Below are 23,588 nucleotides of genomic sequence, written 5' to 3'. Positions count from 1 at the left end.
GCCAAGCAGCATCTATGGAAAAGAGTACAGTTGACATTTCCGGCCAAAGACTCCTACTGAATGGTCTCAGCCCGAAACGTCGACTGTACACTTTTCCATTGATGCTGCTTGGCCTGCTGAGTTCCTCCAGCATTTTGTGTGTGTTATTTGGATTTCCCATATCTGCAGATTTTCTCTTGTTTGTAGTAGCAAATGTAAACTACTAACAGTAGGAGGTGCACATCTTCACTGTTCCAATATGTGGGTGGTAACTGTTGGCAATTGTTTTCCACCAGAAGTGCTTTCTCTTGAGACCTTCAGATATACACAAAGTACCTGCAGCCAATATGATCCAATTCTCACGATATTGAAAAATGGCTGAGAGGATCAGCAATAACAGTGGAGTCTGACTAAGTCCCAAATAATGTGCTAAAGATTTGCACTCAACTATGAAACTGGCTCGCAAGGTGGAAAATTGCTTTTGTACATTTTGAACAGAAAAAGCTGGTTAAATTGAACCTGGGTAAATACTCTGCTATAAATCATTAAAGCAATAGAAAATGTCAAGAGAAAATTATGGATGAAAGATCTGATATCAATAAACAATGTTAGAATGACTAACCGCGACATCAAAGCATTTGAACAAGAGTGACATTGGGGTCCTTAATAAAAGTGGTCATACTAAACACACTGAAAGACTTCTGTAGTTATTAGAAATAAAAAAAAACATATTTTTGCTGAAAATTCTGAAAATTAGAACCATTGGGATAATGAAGGTCTCGATTCAGTAAGACCAAAGTGACATACACATTCACCTAGCAATGTAATAAGAAACATTTGAATGCCACAAGCAAGAGGCAATAACAATCTCAATTTTATTGCTGTCAGAGAAATCTGTCAGCAATAAAACATCAGCATTATTGTTGTCAGATTCTTCACCATCTCCGTTGACTAGAAATTTAACAGGAGCAGCTGCGTAAATAACGTGACTGCAAATGCAGGTCAGAAGCAGACTATTTGTGGTAGGTTACCCATTTTGGGCTCTACAGTTTAAAAAGTACTATTGAAGAAGCATTTGGAAGCTGTTTTTTAGAAGGCGCATACCTCATCAGAATGCAGCTAAGCCTCTAATAATATTGTATCTTCATTTTATGGTTAGGGATTCACAAATACACTGAACAGACAACTGACATAACAGATTAGGATACTGAAATTAATTTGCCACCTGATTAAAAAGGAAGTTCTGTGTTATCAATGTCCTCCACAATTGTAAATATGCAAACTGCTGGGTGATACACAAAAATAACATTTTAAAATAGTTTGCCATTTCTAAAATCATGTATCTGAGCGTAAGCAAAGGAAACTGGGTTAATATCATATGCATTTTTAGCAATTCAGAATGATCGATGATTGTTCATTGGTCAAAAGGCAGACTAAAAGTGCTCTACCATACATATACCCAACTACTATTGAATTTCAAGATTTCAAAGCTAATGCACTGATGTTTAATTACCTACAAATTGTTGATACATTAAAATTCACCAAACCTTTTAATTGAAATGGTACAGGGTATTATCTTACCTCCACTACTTTCTTCTTCTTGGTAATATTGTTCTTTTGTAGTTTGTCTGGTTGTGGAGCAGCTCTGCTGACAGTTGGTCTGCAATTAGATGAACAGAAATCCTAAGTGTGTAACTGAGGAATAAACAAATTGTATTTGCAAAATGCCACAGAACACTATTTTGAAAATCTCAAGCATTTGCAGTAATACTCTAATCCTCTACTCAAAAAGCTGTATTCAAGACAAATTTTAGGCAATGGTGCTAGAATTATACAGACAGAAGGAAATCCACAAAAGTGATTTTGTTATTGCTAGCCCACAATTTTCTGACATAAAATATACAGAAACTGTCTAATTATAGCGACAACATATTGATGCAGTGTTATGATCCCAGCCCCCTCCTTTGTGAGAATCGCAAGAGCACTAGTTGAGGGGGGGGGGGGTGTCAGTAGACCCAGGAAGTGGGAGAGAGAGAGGTGTGCCGAATACTGCGTTCCACTGGGATGCAAAATAAGGCGACATTGACTATTGTCTCATGGAGACCATGTGTAAAGCCCTTGGGCAAAGTGGGCTGGTTGAGAGAGAGATTGCATCATCCCAACCTGATTGACACCTGCGACCCCGTGAGGAAGTATAAAGGAGGGTCTAAGGGGGACAGCCCCTTCAGACGCACCAAGAAGACATGATAGCGATCCCGTCGTAGCGGGAAGCCATTTTGAAGAAAGCCACGTGCGTTCCGTTTCTCCTTTTGCCTGGGGAGTGGGTGGCTGATAACACCAAAAAGGACTTCGAACTAACAAAGGGGAACCAACGCTCCCCTGATTCACCGGAGTTGCTTCATAAAGACCCGGGCAAGTTCTTCCTTTTCTCACCAATCTCCCTCTCTCTGTCGCAACACGTGAAACCCAGCGATTCCCAAAAGGCTGAAGCCTGCAGACTTCTGAGTGACTTTTATATTTCCAATGGACAATATATTATCCCCTAGACAACAGTAGAGCTTATTTCTTAATGATGATTATTACTATACCCGCGCTTTAGATTGAGTATTGACGACGTGCATTATCTGAATGTTTGTATTAACCTTACTTTTGTGCCCCTTTATAAAATAAAAATATTTGAAAATAGTGCCATCAGACTTCAACGGACCTCTCTATCTCTGCTGGTAAGTGATCCAGTTACGGGATACGTAACAACTTGGGGACTCGTCTGGGATTTGACACCAAATTGGGAGGCCAGTGAATCGGGCTTGTAAGTCCAAAACTTGAATCTGGTTACGCGGGTAGCCAGACGGGAAACCAGCAAAGATGGATGTGGGTGAATTTATGAAAAACCTGACTGTGGGGGCGCTAGAGGTGGCCACCAAATCAGACTTGTTAAATTTGGTGAAGGGGTTGAACCTCGCAGAAGTGAGGTTGTCCATGAAAAAGCAGGAGGTGCGAAGGACCATAACTAATTATTACATTGGGAAGAATGTGTTTGAAGCTGAGGTATTGGAAGATATCCCTGAAAAGGTACCATCAAGTGGGACGGCTCAGTTAGAGATGGAGAAATTAAGGTTGGAACATGAAATTAAGTTAAAAGAGCTGGAAGTGGCTGAGAGAGAAAGGGAGCAGGCGTTCCACCTAAAGGAGCTAGAGGCGACACGAGACCATGAGCTCCAACTGAAGGGGTTAGAGGTGAAAAAGCAGCAGGACCAAGCTGAGAGGCAAAGACAGCATGAAATTCAGCTAAAGGCCGAGAAAGACAAACAGAGGAAACATGACTTGGAGATGGAGAAGATAAGGAACGAGCGAAGAGATCAAGGGTTAGACTGAGCAGAGTGGTTTAATGTTAGTAGGGAGTTGAGATTGGTGCCCACGTTCGAGGAGGCAGATGTCGATAGTTATTTCTTGTTTTTTGAAAAGGTGGCAGTAAATCAGAAGTGGCCAAAAGAGCAGTGGGTGGCGTTGTTACAAAGTGTGTTAAAGGGGAAGGCCCAACGAGCATATGCGGCGTTGTCCCTGGAGGAGGGAGAAGCGGAGAATTATGCTGAAGTAAAGGAGGCCATTCTCCGGACTTACGAGTTGGTACCTGAGGCCTATAGACAAAAGTTTAGAAATTTAAGGAAAGGGTGGAATCAAACGTATACTGAGCTAGCCCATGAGAAGGGGGTGCTCTTGGACCGTTGGTGCACCGCGGAAAGAGTGGACGAGGATTATGGGTGTCTCAGGGAGTTACTTTTGATTGAGGAATTTAAAGGTTGTGTTCCGGAGGAGATCCGGATGTATTTGAATGAGAAGCCAGATAAGTCCATTTCAAAATTTGCTAGGTTCGCGGATGAATATGTCCTAACCCACAAGACAAAGTTTTCCTCGAATAAAAGTTCCCAGAGAGACCGTGGGAACAATCGAGAAAGTCCAACGAGTGAGGCAGAGGTCCCACCGGGAGCTAGCGGTAAGGTTGAGGGGGAAAGGCAAGACGGCCAGAGGTTTCCGGGTTTGACCTGTTTTAATTGTGGAAAGGAAGGGCATATTGCATCTCGATGCTTTGCTCCGAGGAAAGAGATAGGACGAGGGAAAGCCGCAGTCCCTATCGGGTGTGCCGTGGTAATCAGTACATTGACCAGAGAGCCCAGGGTAGTCAGAGTACGAGAAGGCTCTGAGACTTGTCTGTCACACAGAACCGTGTCTATGAAGGAGGGAGACACACCAGTTCCCGTATGAATCTGGAGAGACACGGGGGCTGAGCTGTTGTTGATCAGCAGTAAGGTACTAGAATTTGGTCGGAAAACGGGCATGGTAAAGGTATAAGGAATAAATAAAAGGATAGAAATGGTGTCCTTATATAAGGTGATTCTGGATTGTGAGCTGGTGTATGGATCAGTTGAAATAGGGGTGCCATCAGAATTCTCGAGAACTGACGTGGACGTCCTTCTTGGGAACGATTTAGCAGGGGGTAAGGTTTGGTCAGAAATGCTACCGACCTGCCGACCGGTGCGTGTTGAGGCCCCACCCCTAGCGTCCAAGGGCTATCTCGCAGGCGCGGTCACTTGCAGCCTGTCGAGAGATGCAGCTGAGAACGAGAGCAGTTTAAATCTGGCCAGTTTTGATTTGGCCGAGACGTCTTTGCTGACCCTGTGCCATGAGGATTTACAGGGTGGTAAAACGAAGAGTAGTAAAGTGAAAGGGGGTAAGGGAGAGGAGATAGATCTGTCCTTAGCGAAGAGAAACGTCCTAAAGGTAGGAAATAAAGATGAGAAACAGATAAAGCTGTTAAAAGGTCCAGAGTTGGACATGGATGATCTGTCTGGTTTGGCAGAATTGTTTGAAGAACTTGAGAGTTCAAAAGGTGTTCCCGATAATGAGGTGAGGGCAGTCCTAGATGGAAAGGGTACCCTTGCCTCGAAGGAGTCTGCTGAAAAGACCGAGGAGGTTGTTTCAGCTCGCAGGGTTGCGCCTTCCCCGGGTGGGAGCTACCCAGAGAGTAACTGGGAGGATCGGGGGAAGTTAGAATTTGAAAAAGGTACGGGTGTTGAAAGCCTGGAAGAGGCCAATGTCCCGTTTGAGTGTGTCCAAGATGGGGATGCACGTGGTGCTGAATCTGGTAACGGAGCTCAGAAGAAGTCTGAGGTATCGGATTCAGTGGAACGGGGCGGCCGTCCTTGTGGGTCAGATAGACTTGGTTCAGTGGAAAAAGGGTTAACCTTGGTAACCGTGGGAAGTGTGAGTTCCCCGGTGTTTGTACTCGAAGGTGGGCTCAAAGTTAATGCAGAATTTAAGAATGGGGGGATGAGGATTATTATTGAAGGAAACGGAAAGTCTGTAGTTCCCAAATCAAAGGAAGAAATCTTAAACCTGGCAGATCGCTCACAGAGTGAGCCGGGAGATAGTGGGGCCCCCCACTCTATTGTTATGCCAGGATGGGGTGTGAAGAGGCTGCATTCGAAATGCTACTTGAAGAGTTCGAATTAAAAACCAATAGCCTGAAGGGTACTGACAAAAGGGCTAGCCGCCTGGGTAAAATTAAAGAATTGGGTGGAAATGGTCTAAGTTTGAGGCATGGTGTTGATAAAATAACCCCGATGAATGAGGCAGGCGGGCATTCAGCACGCCAAATTACTCAAGTTCCCCACGGGGGGGGGGGGGACTCGCCGGAAAAGAGGCGACGGTTAATGGGGATGCCATTTTTAAACAGCAAAGCAGGTTGAACAGGGTTGCGCCAAGGCCTGTGAATAATAAAGACAGCCCCTTTGGTGACCTGCTGGTTAAGTAAAACGACCGAAACGATTAGTATTCGCATAAACTTTTGTAGATGCAACTAAGCCAAGATCACACCTCCTTAGTTTTGTTGCTGAAGGAAGAGAAAAAAATAGGTGGTTATTGATTGAAGTCTGATGCTACAAGACTTTAGTACGGTTCGCGATAAAGAAAGGGACACTGTAATCGTTAACTGTTTAGATACTGACTTGAATGTATAACGGTAGTACTCTGTGAAAAGAAAAGCTTGTGTATTGTGTTAGATTCAAAAATCCTGTGAGACTGTGTACCACTCCGTTTTAACCGCTGGTAAAAACGTTTTTTTAAGAGGGGAGGTGTTATGATCCCAGCCTCCTTTGTGAGAATCGCAAGAGCACTAGTTGAGGGGGGGGGGGGGGGTCAGTAGACCCAGGAAGTGGGAGAGAGAGAGAGACGTGCTGAATAGACACAGGAAGTGGGAGAGAGAGACCTGCGGAATACCGCGTTCCACCGGGATGCAAAATAAGGCGACATTGACTATTGTCTCATGGAGACCACGTGTAAAGCCCTCGGGCAAAGTGAGCTGTTTGAGAGAGAGATTGCATCATCCCAACCTGATTGACACCTGCGACCCCGTGAGGAAGTATAAAGGAGGGTCTAAGGGGGACAGCCCCTTCAGACGCACCAAGAAGACACGATAGCGATCCCGTCGTAGCGGGAAGCCATTTTGAAGAAAGCCACGTGTGTTCCGTTTCTCCTTTTGCCTGGGGAGTGGGTGGCTGATAACACCGAAAAGGACTTCGAACTAACAACGGGGAACCAACTCTCCCCTGATTCACCGGAGTTGCTTCATAAAGACCCGGGCAAGTTCTTCCTTTTCTCACCAATCTCTCTCCCTCTGTCGCAACACGTGAAACCCAGCGATTCCCAAAAGGCTGAAGCCTGCAGACTTCTGAGTGACTTTTATATTTCCAACGGACAATATATTATCCCCTAGACAACAGTAGAGCTTATTTCTTAATGATGATTATTACTATACCCGTGCTTTAGATTGAGTATTGACGATGTGCATTATCTGAATGTTTGTATTAACCTTACTTTTGTGCCCCTTTATAAAATAAAAACGTTTGAAAATAGTGCCATCAGACTTCAACGGACCTCTCTATCTCTGCTGGTAAGTGATCCAGTTACGGGATACGTAACAGCAGTTATAAAGAAAGCAAGACAGCTGTTATATTTCACTACTTTGAGAAGAATTGGTTTGTCAACTAAAACACTTGGAAGCTACAAATGTACCATGGAGAACATTTTGACTGGCTGTGTCACCGTCTGTATGGGGGTGGGAAGGTGGGCAACTGCACAAGATCAAAATAAGTTGCAAAAACTTGTAAAGTTGGTCAGCTTTATCATGGATACCAGCTCTGTAGTATTCAAGACATCTTCAAAGAGTGGTGCCTTAGGAAGGCAGTGTCTGTCGTTAAGGATCCCCACCACCCAGGACATGCCCTCTTCACATTGTTACCGTTGGGACATTGAACCCATGAACACTACCTCACTACTTTTTTATTTCTGTTATTTTGAACTACTTATTTTAACTTAACTATTTAACAAACATATATATACTTAATGTAACTCAGCTTTTTTCTCTATATTTATCATGTATTTCATTGTATTGCAGCTGTAGAGTTAATAAATTTCATGACATATGCCGGTGATATTAAATAGGATTCTGATTTAATAGGAATAACAATCAACCTGTATACTGCATTTCCCCATCTGCAATTGGCAGGAGTGTTTTTTCGCAACACACATGAAATGCTGGTGGAATGCAGCAGGCCAGGCAACATCTATAGGAAGAAGTACAGTCAATGTTTCAGGCCGAGATTGACTTTTGGCAGCTTTATGAAAACTTCGAGAAAAATTCTTATGACTGAAGAGTGTAGTGCATCTTAATGGGTCTACTATCCGTGCATAGTGATTAAATGGCAATAGGCCTGCTGCTAACATGGTTGGAGGGAGATATTGTAGTTATTGGTACTGTGAGGAAGGGGCAGCAAAAGACAAAGTGTGGTTGTGGGATTATGGAGCTAATATTTATGGGATCTCTGAACAGCACTATTTAACAAAGGCTTAGTTATTTTCAAAATTGTAATTAACACTCACTTCTGGACCAATTTTCCTGGCAATGCAAATGAGGAGAAATTTATAATTTCAAAAAATCTGGCTGTTATTGTGGTGAACTACATATACCTGTCTGGACACGCCCCCTGCTGACTGCTCCTGTGGCTCCTCCCACAGACCCCTGTATAAAGGCGATCGAGGCCTGAGCCCAGCCTCTCAGACTCCAGGATGTAGTATGGTGGTCACTCACTGCTTGTTCCTTCTTCCAGTCAATAAACTTGATGCACCATCAATAACTCACTCTGAGACGTAAGGCTAGATATCAGCTTTTATTGACCGGAAGAAGGAACAAGCAGTGAGTGACCACCATACTACATCCTGAGAGGCTGGGCTCAGGCACTCTCAAAGCCCTCAGACGGTGCCTGGGTTTTTTTTTCCTATTACACCCAATGGGTCCCCCATTATGCAGACAAGGCCCACCCCCTGGTCAGGTCTACCACTTTTCCCCTCTCTGCTGAGGCCTGCGCGGCCTTCAGCTGCATTAAAGGGGACATTGCCAAAGCTACGATGCATGCAGTGGACGAGACCATTCCCTTCCAGGTGAGTGACCACCACACTACATCTTGGAGACTGAGGCTGGACTCAGGCCTCGATCGCCTTTATACAGGGGTCTGTGGGAGAAGCCACAGGAGCAGTCAGCAGGGGGCGTGTCCAGACAGGTATATGTAGTTCACCACATTCACCCCCCCTTTGTTTTAAAAGAGTCCCCATGTGGCGAAGTTTCTTACAGGTTAAGTCTATCAGGTGGTCGAATCTGTCGCAGCGATCTGCGTAGCACCGGCTGTGATTGCACAGGTGCCGGCTGTGATTGCACAGGTGCCGGTGGTGCTTGCACCGGAGACGGAGGTTGTGCTGGTTCTGGCCTAACTGGAGGTGGTTCAGCCCACTAGGCGTCAGTGATCCCTCACGCATGTGCGAGGGGCCTGGTATATACGCGTACGAAACGCCCGGTATATGAGTGTCGTGAGGAGTCTGTGTAGGGCCTGGTGTGCGCGGTGTCACCTCGGGTACAGGGTTCATAGTTACCGGAGAGTGTTCAGGGTAGTGGTTTGCTGCACCTGCGGGCGCCAGGTTGCGGACGGAGACCGTGTCCTCCTGCCCATCAGGTAAGACCACGTAGGCATACTGGGGGTTCGCATGAAGAAGGTGAACCCTCTCGACCAGCAGGGAGTATTTAGTACTCCTCACATGTCTCCGGAGCAGCACTGCCCCTGGGGACATCAACCAAACTGATAGGGTGGTCCCAGTGACAGACTTCCTGGGAAAAGAGAATAGGCGTTCGTGAGGGGTGGCATTGGTGGACGTACATTACAGAGAGCGGATAGAGTGGAGTGCCTCAGGGAGGACCTCCTGCCATCGAGAGACCGGCAACCCTTTTGACTTAAGGGCTAAAAGGGCTTCCACACTGTGGCATTCTCCCTCTCCACCTGTCCATTTCCCCGGAGATTATGACTCGTGGTCCGACTAGCAGCAATGCCCCTAGCCAGCAGGTACTGGCGCAGCTTGTCACTCATAAAGGAGGACCCTCTATCACTGTGGATATAGCAGGGATATCCGAACAGAGTGAAGAGCTGGCGCAGGGCTTTTATGACGGACGTGGTAGTGGTATCGGGGCAGGGAATGGCAAAGGGGAACCGCGAGTACTCGTCAATGATATTGAGAAAATAGACATTGCAGTCGGAGGAGGGAAGGGGGCCCTTAAAGTCAACACTCAGTCGCTCAAAAGGGCGGGTGGCCTTGACAAGTTGCACCATGTCAGGTCGGTAGAAGTGCGGTTTGCACTCAGTACAGATTTGGCAGTCCCTGGTCATCGTCCTGATGTCCTCCAGGGAGTATGGCAGGTTCTGGGCTTTCACAAAATGGAAAAATCGGGTGACCCCTGGATGGCAAAGATGAGCATGAAGGGTGTATAGCTGGTTGAGCTGTGCGCTAGCACACGTTCCCCGGGATAGGGCATCAGGGGGCTCATTGAGTCTGCCAGGCCGGTATAAATTCTCAAAGCAACAGTATAAAATTCAGACTCTGCAAGCAGGTCAGTGAATGGGCCAAAACGTGCATACAATGCCAAACAGCCAAGGTGCAGTGGCACACCAAAGCACTGCCGCAGCAGTTCCACCCCACCCGCCGGCGTTTCGACCACATTCATGTGGATATCGTGGGCTCCCTGCCAGTGTCGTGGGGAGCGCGGCACCTCCTGACTATCGCAGACCGGTTCACAAGATGGCCAAAGGCGGTCCTGCTCACCGACACCACCTCCGAATCTTGCGCCCGAGCACTGATTGCAACCTGGGTATCTCGCTTTGGTGTACTGGCCCACATTACCTCCGACAGAGGTGCCCAGTTCACCTCCAGCCTGTGGTCAGCTATGGCCAGCCTTTTGGGGTCAAAGCTGCACCACACAACTGCCTACCACCTACAGTTGAACGGACTAGTGGAGCGTTTCCACCATCACCTGAAGTCGGCTCTCATGGCCCGCCTCAAAGGGCCTAACTGGGTGGACGAGCTTCCCTGGGTCCTGCTCAGAATCCGAATCCGAATCAGAAGAGGATCTGCACACCTCGTCGGCCGAGTTGGTGTATGGCGCACCCCTGGTTGTCCCAGGAGAGTTCATACCAGCCCCAGGGGGGCAAGAGGAAGAACCCGCAGCAGTCTTGGGCAGACTACACAAGAGGCTCGGTAACCTGGCCCACTTCGCAGCATGGGCAGAACCAGACCTGCGTACCCAAAGACTTGCAAAACTGTAAGTTCGTTTTTGTACGACGGGGCAGACATTGGGCACCGCTACAGCGGCCCTAAGAGGGGCCGTTTACAGTGATCAGAAACAACGGGTCCACATTCGTGCTGGACTTTGGGGGGAAAGAGGAGCTTTTCACAGTGGACTGACTCAAACCGGCCCATGTGGACTTGGTGCAGCCGGTCGAGATTCAGGCACCGCAGCGCAGAGGCAGACCTCCCAAACAGAGTCTGATCCAGACTGAGGACATTGGGGGGTGTATCGCCAGTTCTGGGGGGGGGGTTATGTGGCGACCCACTTCCCAGCGCACTGGAACTGGCTCACAAAGTGGCACACACCGGCATTGAGGCCGGTCCCAAAGAGGGCGCCAAGCCTGCTTCACCAGCAAGGGGAAAAGCCCACATGTGGGATGGAACTGTGAATACGCGCCCCCTACAGCATTCCCGCCCGGGGAGGGCGGGAACAGGAAGGCTTTAAAGTGAGGCCACGAAGTTTGAATAAACCTCTTTTGCAACCGACTACGTGTCGTTATTTCAGCGCTGCGTGTAGCACACCGCTACACAATATTATTTGATTTGGCTTTTCCTGCCAACCTATTTGATTTCATCTAAATTAGATTTTGTCAAACCACTTATATTCCTGCAATTAGAGTGGCATTTAAAATACTTAATCACAAGAAAATCTGCAGGTGTTGAAAATCCGAAGCAACACACACAAAATGATGGAGGAACTCAGCAGGCCAGGCAGCATCAATGGAGAAGGGTAAATAGTCAACATTTTGGGCTGACACCTTTCATCAGCACTAGAAAGGAAAGGGAAAAGTCAGAATAAGAAGGTGGGGGAGGGGAGGAAGAAGTACAAGGTAGCAGGTGATAGGTGAAACCGAGGGGTGGGGGGGAGCAGGTGAAATAAAGAGCTGGGAAGTTGATTAGTGAAAGAGATGAAAGATTGGAGAAGGGGGAGAAGCACCAGAGAGAGGTGATGGGCAGGAAAGGTGAGAGGGGAAAATAGGAATGAGGAATGGGGAATGGTGAAGGGGGAGTGGCTATTACCGGAAGCTCAAGAAGCAGATATTCATGCCATCAGGTTGGAGGCTACCCAGAAGGAATATAAGATGTCGCTCCTCCAACTTGAGTGTGGTTTCACAGCGGCAGTAGAGAAGGCTATGGATGAAAACGTCAGAATAGGCATGGGAAGCAGACTTGAAATGGGTGGCCTCCGGTAGATCCTGCTTTCTGTGGTGGACAGAGCATAGGTGCTTGGCGAAGCCGACTGAGAAAGGATCTCAGAAAGAATGTGCTGGCACTGGAGATAGTCCAGAGGAGGTTCATGACAATGATCCCAGGAATGAAAGGGTTGATGTATGAGGAACAATTGAAAGCTCTGGGCTTGTACATGCTGGAGTTTAGAAGAATGAAGGGATTCTCATTGAAACCTATAGAACATTGAAAAGCCTAGATAGAGTGGAAATGGAGAACGTCTTCGACCAGGGGCACAGCTTCAGAATACAAGAATGTCCCTGTAGAACAGATGAGGAGGCATTGCTTTAGCAGAGGGTAGTGAATCTGTGGAAATCATTGCCATGGATAGCTCTGGAGACCAAGTCATTTGGATATATTTTGAACCTATCTGATAAGTCTTAGATAAGTAAGGATGTCAAAGCTTATGGGGAGAAGGCAGGAGAATAAGTTAAGAGGGAAAATAAATCAGCCAAGAATGAATGGCAGAATAGATTCACTAGGCCAAATGGTATAATTTGGCTCCGAAGTCTTATTGTCACATGTTCTTAATAAGTTAAAAACAATATTTGTTTCCTTTTGTAGATGTATTGTATCAACCTTATGAATTGATTTAATTTCATTGCTATCAGCTTTATTTTGTAGTGAAATCCAAAGAAAATTTGGGCCCTCTCACTCTGACCCCATATCAATGTTTCTATAATTGACTAGAATGGTGACTTTGTGAGCAGCATTTTACAAGCAACATTCAAAAAAACTATCACATTATTTCAAGTTTCAAGAAGAGGCTAGCCAATAGGAATATAAAGAAAGATGCACTTTTAATAAGGATTGTACCTTTTACGGTATAATCCACTTAGATGTTTTCTAATGACTTCTTGCCTGGGAATTAAAATATCCTCTAATATCTTATAAACCACTACTTCATTCATCTTTGCCCCAAATTTAAAGTCTAGTTTTTGTTAATGATTCAATAATCAATGAAAATATCTTCTACTTGTTCTGTCAAACAGAGCATTCATTTGTTCCTTAGTTACCTATTTCTTTGAAAGTAGGTCACTTCAACATTACCATCAAATATAACTAAGCAATGAAACGAGAGTGCTGAAACTACTCAGCAGATTTCAGTTTTCCAGCATTTGAAGTTTTTAATGTTGCTTTCTACTCATAACTCAACTATTGCTAACAAATACATACAAAGATTTAATTAGTGTTATATTTAACAAATTCAACTTTCTACCCTCATTCAAGATCAATATAAGTAAATATGGAGTCTCTCTATTAAGTAAAATTAATCTCAGAAACAAGATTTTGTTACACAAGAAAGAAACTATTTAAAAATTGCGAACTAAATAGTGAATTACCTGGATCCCCTTGTCAGCAGCAAGTAAAACCAAGAAAAAATAAATCAATTAGGAAAATTGTATAACAGATATAAAGTCATGCACAAGCACTTTCATTAGTTTCAGTAGACATTCCTATGTGGCACAAACCATGCTTCTCAATCATGCCAGCAAAAAAAACCAAAAATCAGAATGCACCAATCTACAAATTCAGAAAACCCATACCCTTCCATCACTGGGAAAATTCTGTACTAAGCTCCTATAGAACAGACAGGAAAAAAGAGGAAGCTTTGTCAATGCTTCCCAAGTATTCTGCATTTAGTACATCCTCTGCAATAGGTACTTAACAATACTTAGTTTAACAGGATTTTCTGCAATGAATAAATTGAACAAAACCAAGTAATGCAAACTTCTCATTGGTCGCATAAACGAAAATAAGGTGCTAGCTAATGCATTTGTTTCTCTTTCACATCAATTGAATTAATGACAACAATGGAATACAAGGCCAAATAATATTCTATCACTATTTTAGTGCTTGCAACCAAGAACTAATTTCTTCCCCTCAAATAATATTTCACCTGAAAAAGCATTCAAAACAATATCACTAGATTTTGTTATCATGAACTTTTAATTGATTAAAAATTCCTTTAAAGTTGTTTCTTCAAAATTACTTACTGTGAGGAATATTTCCTAGTTTCAGATTTGATCTTTCAATCCATGAAATGATGTTTAGATATTTTATTAGAGCTTGTATGGAGCTTTTTTAATGCTAGGTTGTTATAAATATTCAGTTTAGTTTTTAAACAAATCTAATTGGTGTTACAGAGCCATAACTAAATGATTGAACATGATGAGTTAAAGTATATGATAGATTTTGATATAAAGTATCCTGCACTAAAATGTCTTTAAATACCTTTTTGTCTTAGACATGCTGTTTCTGATAGCGGTGTATAAACATTTTTCTGGAAGTTTACAGAAAACTACAGTATTTAAACAATCCTATCATTGAACAGACTGATAGACAATAGTACCCACGTCTTCTTCTTCATTAACCTTATGTCAGAGGCGTCTGATCTGAGTTTTAATTGATTACCAATATACATGACAATGAGTGAAATGCAGAGAAATCTTGAACAATTATTGAATGACGCTGTTAAAATGATCTGCAACTAACATGCTTGAGAAGGGAGTCCATCTTCGTATACAGTTTCATGCAAAAATTCTTTATTTACCCAAGACTTGTGGAGGGATAATGTTATCAATATCCAGCACCTCATATTCCTGATTTCTTGACTTCTCAATTTCCTTTGTAATGTATGAATTAAATTAAATGTTGCATGATTCACATCTTCATAGATCTATCATTTACAGATCAACTTCCAAGTCCTTGAAGTCACTTTCACCACCAGTCACGCTTAGCATGAATCAGACGGTTGATGACTTACTCTCCTTTTTAACTGTGCAGATTTCTAAATCTTACTTGCAATTCATCAAGTAGGATACTTAAGTTCTGCTGCCTACCTCCTATCCAACAATGACATTATCTGCGCTTTCTATTTGACAAAGGAACACAATGTTTCAATGCATTAATTCCAATTTAAAAAAAATATTTAATGTTCACAACCACTGTTTTCTCTGAGATTTCAATCAATCTATATCACATGCCATTCTTCGTTCCTCCATCTATAAGCTCTTGTTTATCCTTCACTTAAATTTTGTAGCAGAGCTCTCAACTCTTACAGTTTACTCTTGATAACTCCCTTTCCAAATCAGCCTTATTTTTGGGGCAATATCACTGTCAACATCTACCATAATTAGTCATCCAATGAATTATCATCTTTCTTGGCTGGGCATTCATTTATCTTGGCCTCAATTGTAATAAGCTTTGAACCTTCTTACCTGAAAAGGTACAAGTGTAAACTGTAACAATAATGCCCTTGGGATTGAGAGGAGGTTTATTAACTATGCTAATTCTAATTCAGATTGAAGAATAGTGAAAAATGTTCAGCCCCCATTTTCGTCATCAGTGATCACTCGTAGATGAGTATGATTCTTCTCCTGGTGATTGATCTGGTCACTTGTGGGTCTTGAGATGACTGAAGAGGCTGATCCATGATCCACCAGTCCTGTTGCAGTGTTGGCAAGTGTACAACATCATTGAAGTGGTGGTGGATGTAGCTGGTTGGACCTTTCCCAGTTTCTTCTTGCGTTGAAGCTGTTTAGTCTTGGTGGCACAGTAGAGGTATTCTTCCATCCGTGCAGTTCCCTCATAGACATTCCTTCTCCAGCTTTCTCTAATTTCTCCCACCCATTCAGGTTGGTATAGCACTTCCTCAGGTAGGTCTTTATATTGTCCTTGAACTGTTTTTTCTGCCCTCCAAGAGTGTGCTTTGCATCCCTGAGTTGGCTGAACAGGAGCTGTTTAGGGGTGCGGGAATCAGGCACATGGATGATGTGGCTAACCTATCGGAATTTCTGTTGAGTTACGATTGTGCTACGGAGTTCATGTTAGCCTCCTCCAGATGCTGGAGTTAGTACACCTGTTCTTCCAGCTAACTCTTAAGAATCCTTTGGAGGCATCTTTGATGGTACGTTTCTAGGGATTTTAACTGCCTGCTGTATGTTGTCCATGACTCCATTCCATATAGCAAGGAAGGGAGGACTACAGCTTTACAGTTGTATCTTAGTGTTGGTCTTGATAGCCCAATCTTCAAAAACCCTCTTTCTCAGCCTAGCAAAGGCTCCACTCAAACAGCCTATTGTGCAATTTATTTTGAAGTTGATGTTAGCTCTTGAAGAATGGCTGCCAATTTATGGGAAAGATCAGTGTTCTCCAGAGAGATGTTGTCAACTCGGAGTGTTGGAGGTTTAGGAGCTTGATCTGGAGCAGGTTGGTGTTGGACTTGGGTTTTCTTGATGGTTAGATCAAGCCCCAGGAGCTTGAATGCTCTGACAAAAGCATCCATTATGTACTGCAGATCCTCTTCAGAGTGAGCTATGATGGCACTGTCATCGGCATATTTGAGCTCTAGAATGGAAGCAGTAGATACCTTGCTCTTTGCCTTGAACCTGTTAAAGAGACTGCCTATCTGTCTTAGAGAGAATCTGGACTCACTGTGGGAAGTCTTGGCCTGTGAGATGAAGAATGATTGTAATGAAATCGGTAGAGTCAGGACAATGATGCACCCTGTTTGAGCCTGGTCTCAACCTTAAAAGATGCAGTTTCAGAGCCACTATTGCTGATAACTGTTGCATTCATATCATTGTGTAAAAGCTGCAGGATCTTGAGGTATTTCTCTGGGCACCCAATTTTGGACAGTACCTGACAAAGGGCAAGATGATTTACAGAGTCAAATGCTTTTGTAAGGTCTATGAAGGCCATATAAAGTGGGTGATTTTGTTCAAAGGGCTTTCTGGGAAGAGTAGAGTGCAACAGAAGCTGAGCTCTCCCTGGTTCAACATTGAGAGCCTAAAAGACACAGTAAAGGGTCAACATCTCCGGGCTGCCCTTTCTGGAAGACTCCCAAAACGGTACCTGGGGGACATTGAAGCTCACTGGACCACACTGAAGACACCATCCTTGATACTTGTAAAAACATCATTGGATACAAGTCCAGGAAAAACAAAGATTGGTTTGATGAAAATGACAATGAAATAGAAGAGCTAATCAACAACAAAAGGAAAGCTTTCTGTGCCTGGCAGAAAAATATCAACTGCAAGGCAAAAAGAGAAGCCCACTCCAAAGCTAAAGCTGTTGTCCAGCATAGAGTAGGAGAAATAAAGAATCAGTGGTGGACTGAGAGGGCCCGGGAAATATAGCAGCTTGCTGACTGGTGACGTCAAGGGTTTCTTTATTGCCACCAAGGCAGTGTGTGATCCAAACCATCGTGGCCTAAACCCCCTCGCTCCAAAGATGGACAAAAGCTGTTAAAGGACAATGATGCCTTCAATTCTCGATGGAAAGAACACTTTCAGGAGCTACTTAATCATAACACCTCTCTTGACAATGAAGTCATCAACCAGCTCCCATGAGGCCCATGAAGGAGGACATGAGTAAACCTCCTGGTATCAAGGAGGAGCAGACTGCTTGCAAGAAATTGAGAAACAACAACGTCACTGGGCCTGATGGAATTCCAGCAGAATTCCTCAAGGAAGGTGACAGAGAACTTTTAAATCATATGTATGACCTGCTTGTCAAGATCTGGACCAGGAAAAGATTCTAGCTGAACTCAAAGCACCCTGACTGTCACACTCTTCAAAAAGGTTGACAAAGCTGACTGCAGAAATTATAGAGGCATCTCCCTCCTCTCTACAACAGGAAATGTACTCGCCCAAATTTTATGTGATTGGCTTTCACCTCTGGCAGAAGATCTTCTCCCTGAGTCTCAGAGTTCTGTCTAGCCAGAGGAACATCTGACATCTGATTCAGCCCCCAACCCTTTGTTCACATAGATGAGTATTATAACCAGGGATTTTGATCAATTTAACTGAGAATTTTTATTTGTGAATCACATATTCCTCCCTCCACCAAAAAAACAGGAAAAAATGCAAAGCATGAAAAACTAAAAATTCAAAAACAGAAATGTTAGCAGTTCAAAAATATTCATTCCCAGTACTTAGTTGAACCACCTCTTGCAGCAATTACGGCCAGTAGTCTCTTAGGATAAGTCTCTATTAGCTTTGTACAATGTGATGGAGCAACATTTGCCCATTCCTCCTTGCAAAATTGCTCAAGCTGTGCCAGGTTTGTTGTGGAATGGCAGAAAATAGCAATCTTGAGGTCTTGTCAGAAATGTTTAGTCAATGTTAAGGTCAGGACTCTGAATGGGCCTTTCAAGGTGTGGTGAACTACATATACCTGTCTGGACACGCCCCCCCTGCTGACTGCTCCTGTGGCTCCTCCCACAGATCCCTGTATAAAGGCTATTGGAGTCACTGCTCCTCCCTCAGTCTCCAGGATGTGGTTTGATGGTCTCTTGCTGCTGATAGTGCTCTCTCTTCCAGCTAATAAAAGCCTATCTCTCGCCTCACGTCTCCGAGAATTATTGATAGTGCATCAATTCTATTAGCTGGAATTTTAAAACATGGAGAGTATTTTACGTCCAGAAAAATTGGACATTGATCCTCAAGCTCCAGAAGTAGCTATTGCCTTTTCAACTCTGGCTTGCATGCTTCCAATCATACCTGGAAGAGATTCCCATGACTGAGCCTGCTATCATGCACAAAATCCTCCTCTCCAAGGTCAGTCCGAGGATATACTCCCTCATCAGAGACCTGCCGACCTACCAATGGGCACCGGACGCTCTCAAAAGACAGTACCAGCGGCTGGTGAACACCATCTATGCAAGACATTGCATAGCAATGCGGTGGCAGCGGGCCGGAGAGTCGAGCGCTGAGTTTCTCCAAGCCCTACAGAAATTCGTGCGGGCCTGTGACTGCAGGGGACTGACAGCGGAACAGCATGCAGAGCTCCTGGTACAAGACGCCTTCGTTACGGGGATCAGGTCAGTGTACGTGCGCCAGCGGCTGCTGGAAAATGCCGATCTTACTTTATGCTCGGCGATTGAGCTGGCTGACACGCTGGAGGTTGCTCTGCACAACGCCGACACTGTCCAGCCGCGTGATCTCCCACCGGCCCCATGGACGCTGCAGACCCCGCCAGCTGGCCAATCAACCACAGCTGCTGCCAGTCGCAAGTCCGCGCAGTGTTACTTCTGCAGACTCGAAAAGCACCCCTGAAAATGCTGCCCGGCCCGAGAAGCTACCTGCTCCAGCTGCGGAAAGAAGGGCCATTTCGCCAAGGTCTGTAAGTCTAAGCCATGAGCGGGGTCGAGCAGCGCCGCGTGCGAGGTATGGGGGTCGCCATCTTGGTCGCTGCCATCTTGCCTGCCCGCCTCATGTGCAGCATGGGGGCGGCCATCTTGCCTGCCCGCCTCATGTGCGGCATGGGGGCGGCCATCTTTGTCGGCGTCACCTTGCCCCGCCTCCAACCCACAGGTGCTTACCGGGTACCAAGACGGCGATTCAACTCTGGCCTCTGTAACCCTCGACCAAAGCGCCCCACACTATCTTGCAAGGTCAATGATGGACATCCCAGTGGAGGGGCACAGGACTAACTGCCTGTTTGACATGGGCAGCACTGAGAGTTTTATTCACCCGGACACGGTGCAACACTGCGGACTCGTGATACAGCCAGTAACCCAGAAGATCACCATGGCTTCTGGATCGCATTCCACAGACATCCGGGGGGGGGGGGGGGGTTGTGTAGTGACACTGGTGGTGCAGGGCACAGAATATCGGGACATTGCGCTACTAGTCATGCCTCAACTGTGTGTGCCTCTGCTATTGGGGCTGGACTTCCAGAGCCACCTAAAAAGTGTGACAATGGTGTATGACAGGCCCCTCCCACCACTCACTGTCAGGAATCCTCAGTTTTGTGGGACTTCGTCATATACCCCACTACTGACCACACACACACACACCGACCCGCACATCCCACCCAGCACCATGCCGACAGCTGCGCTACTGACACCACTTGCAGCCTCTCCGCCCTCAAGATCCCTCCCCCACCGCTGTTCGCCAACCTGACCCCTGACTGTAAACCTGTGGCAACTAAAAGCAGGAGGTACAGTGCAGGGGACAGGGTCTTCATTCAGTCGGAGATGCAGCGGCTGCTCAGGGAGGGGATCATTGAGCCAAGCACAAGTCTTTGGAGGGCCTAGGTGGTTGTTGTTCGGACTGGGCAGAAAAATAGGATGGTCGTGGACTATAGTCAGACCATCAATAGGTTCACAAAGCTTGACGCGTACCCCTTACTCCGCATCGCTGATATGGTCAATCAGATAGCTCAGTACAAGGTGTACTCAACCATAGATCTGAAATCCGCTTACCACCAGCTCCCCGTCCGCCTGGAGGACCGCCCCTATACCGCCTTCAAGACAGGCGGCAGGCTCTATCACTTCCTGCACGTCCCCTTTGGTGTCACGAATGGTGTCTCTGTCTTCCAGAGGGAAATGGACCGGATGGTGGACCAGTGCCAACTGAAGGCCACATTTCCATATCTGGATAACATCACCATCTGCGGTCACGACTGGCAGGATCACAACACCAACCTCCAATGATTTCTCCAAGTGGCCAAAGCCCTGAACCTTACCTATAACAGGGACAAGTGTGTGTTCGGAACCACCCGACTCACTATCCTTGGGTATGTCGTGGAGAATGGGGTCATTGGCCCTGATCCCAACCGTATGCACCCCCTGTTAGAACTCCCTCTTTCCACCACCCTCAGACGGAGCCTGGGCTTCTTTTCCTATTACGCCCAATGGGTCCCTCATTATGCAGACAACGCCCGCCCCCTGGTCAAGTCCAACGCATTTCCCCTCTCAGCTGAGGCCCGCGCGGCCTTCAGCCGCATTAAAGGGGACATTGCCAAAGCAACGATGCATGCAGTGGATGAAACCATTCCCTTCCAAGTAGAGAGTGATGCCTCCAACTTCGCGCTGGCTGCTACCCTCAATCAGGCAGGCAGGCCAGTAGCATTCTTCTCTCGTACCCTTCAAGGCCCTGAAATTCGGCACTTCGCGGTGGAGAAAGAAGCCCAGGCCATAGTGGAAGCTATTAGGCACTGGAGGCACAATCTCGCCGGCAAAAGGTTCACCTTGCTGACCGACCAGCGCTCAGTTGCGTTCATGTTCAGCAACCAACAGCGGGGCAAAATCAAAAATGATAAAATTTTGCGGTGGAGAATGGAACTCTCCACCTACAACTATGATATCCTGTACCGACCTGGAAGGCTCAATGAGCCCCCTGATGCCCTATCCCGGGGAACGTGTGCTAGCGCACAGCTCGTCCAGCTATACACCCTCCATGCAGATCTTTGCCACCCGGGGGTCACCCGATTTTACCATTTCGTGAAAGCCCGGAACCTGCCCAGGGACTGCCAAGTCTGCGCTGAGTGCAAACCGCACTTCTACCGTCCTGAAAAGGCGCAACTTATCAAGGCCACCCGCGCCTTTGAGCGACTGAGTGTTGACTTTAAGGGCCCCCTTCCCTCCACCGACCGCAATGTCTACTTTCTCAACATAATCGACAAGTACTCGCGGTTCCCCTTTGCCATCCCCTGCCCCGATACCACTGCCACCTCCGTCATAGAAGCCCTGCGCCAGCTCTTCACTCTGTTTGGATATCCCTGCTATGTCCACAGTGATAGAGGGTCCTCCTTTATGAGTGACGAGCTGCGCCAGTACCTGCTAACAAGGGGCATTGCTACTAGTAGGACCACGAGCTATAATCCCCGGGGAAATGGACAGGTGGAGAGGGAAAATGCCACCGTGTGGAAGGTCACACTTTTAGCCCTTAAGTCAAAGGGGTTGCCGATCTCTCGCTGGCAGGAGGTCCTCCCTGAGGCATTCCACTCCATCCGCCCCCTGTTATGTATGTCCACCAATGCCACCCCTCATGAGTGCCTCTTTTCTTTTCCCAAGAAGTCTGCCACTGGGACCACCCTACCAGCATGGCTGATGACCCCAGGGCCAGTGCTGCTCTGGAAACATGCGAGGAGCAATAATACTCCCCGCTGGTCGAGAGGGTTCACCTACTACATGCGAACCCCCAGTATACCTACGTGGTCTTACCTGATGGGCCAGAGGACACGGTCTCCATCCGCGACCTGGCGCCTGCAGGAACAGCAGACCACTACCCTGAACACTCCACGTTAACTATGAACCCTGTACCCATCGAGGTGTATACCCACCTGACACCGCGCACACCAAGCCCTACACAGACTCCTCACGACACTCCCATACTGGGCGCCTCACACACGCATGAGGGATCACTGACGCCTAATGGGCTACACCTCAAGTCAAGCCGGAACCAGCACAACCACCGTCTCCGGTGCAATCACCACCGGCACCGGTGCAATCACCGCTGGTGCTACGTAGATCGCAGCAACAGATTCGACCACCTGATAGACTTAACCTGTAAATATACTTGTCAGAAACTTCGCCCCATGGGGACTCTCTTTTAAAACAAAGGGGAGGTGAATGTGGTGAACTATATATACCTGTTTGGACACGCGCCCCCCGCTAACTGCTCCTGTGGCTCCTCCCACAGACCCCTGTATAAAGGCGATTGGAGGCACTGCTCCTCCCTCAGTCTCCAGGATGTGGTGTGATGATCTGTTGCTGCTGATAGTGCTCTCTCTTCCAGCTAATAAAAGCCTATCTCTCGCCTCACGTCTCCGAGAGTTATTGATGGTGCATCACAAGGGCATCAATTTTCTTCATTTGAAGCCACTCCATGGTTGCTCTGGCACTGTGCTTTGGATCACTGTCCTGCTGAAAGACGAACTTCTTTCCCAGTTCTTCTGGCAGAGGGTAACAAGTATTTATCCAGGATATCACTGTAATTAGCAACATTCATCTTCCCATCAATCTTGACCAGATTTCCTGACCCTGCTGCTGAAAAGAATCCTCACAGAATGATGCTACCTCCACCTTACTTTTCAGTAGGGATGGTGTTACCTGACTGATGCGCTGTATTAGATTTACGCCACATGTACTGCTAAAAATATCGTTGTCCATAAAGACTTCACAAAGTGTCACTTAGAAGCTACTGCAAAGATGTGGAAGAAGGTCTTGTGGTCAGATGAGGCTAAAGTGGAACTTTTTTAAAACCTCTACATTAAGCAATATGTTTAGCATAGTTTTATATGTTTTACATTTTTTCCTGTTTTGTTTTGGGCTCTACTGTGAAAAAAGGAGCATGTGACTAAGAAAATAAAAATTCTCAGTTAAATTGATCAAAATCCCTTGTTGTAATACTCATTCATGTGAACAATGGGTTGAGGGCTGAATACTTTTTCGAGGCATTGTAAAATATTGTTGTGATGAACTAATATTTGCTTAGGGCTTGGATTTTATTTCATGAGTAGCAGTCTGAATGTAACACAAAAAATGAATACAGTAAAGAATTCTGTATCACTTAGTTTTCCAAATTAGCAGAGAAAATCTTAAATAAAAGGCCAGCCTTACTGTACATTATGCACAACACAAAATGTCCTAGATCAATACTGTATAATAATTTGAAACATATTGATACCAAAATTTCATTCCTTTAAATATTTGTACTGCACAATAAAACACTTTTTACACTTCATTAAATATACTTATATAAAATTTGTACAGATAATACTTACTTGACAATTCCCTGCCTCCAAAGGAAAGCAAGTTAAAATACAATAGCGTTAAGTGTTTCTTTTCAGCTGTTCAAGATAATAAAATAATTGTGCACTGGTAGATTACTTTGTAATAAATTCACATTCATATAGTACTGAATAGT

At 45.7% G+C, this 23,588-nt stretch overlaps 1 protein-coding gene across 2 annotated transcripts in view; it reads right to left on the bottom strand.

The window, feature by feature from the left end:
* The window catches only part of LOC132402888 (echinoderm microtubule-associated protein-like 6), a 352,621-nt gene that overhangs the window by 57,944 nt on the left and 271,089 nt on the right, over positions 1–23,588 (bottom strand). For both annotated transcript variants that reach the window (XM_059985945.1, XM_059985944.1), the window contains exon 28: positions 1,561–1,639. In XM_059985945.1, coding sequence (XP_059841928.1) covers positions 1,561–1,639 — 79 coding nt within the window. The remainder of the gene's footprint in view (positions 1–1,560; positions 1,640–23,588) is intronic.

This window comes from Hypanus sabinus, chromosome 12, assembly GCF_030144855.1.
Source record: "Hypanus sabinus isolate sHypSab1 chromosome 12, sHypSab1.hap1, whole genome shotgun sequence".
In the NCBI taxonomy this organism is placed as follows: domain Eukaryota; kingdom Metazoa; phylum Chordata; class Chondrichthyes; order Myliobatiformes; family Dasyatidae; genus Hypanus; species Hypanus sabinus.
Note: the sequence above shows the minus strand (reverse complement) of the source record. Positions and strands in the feature narration are given on the sequence as shown.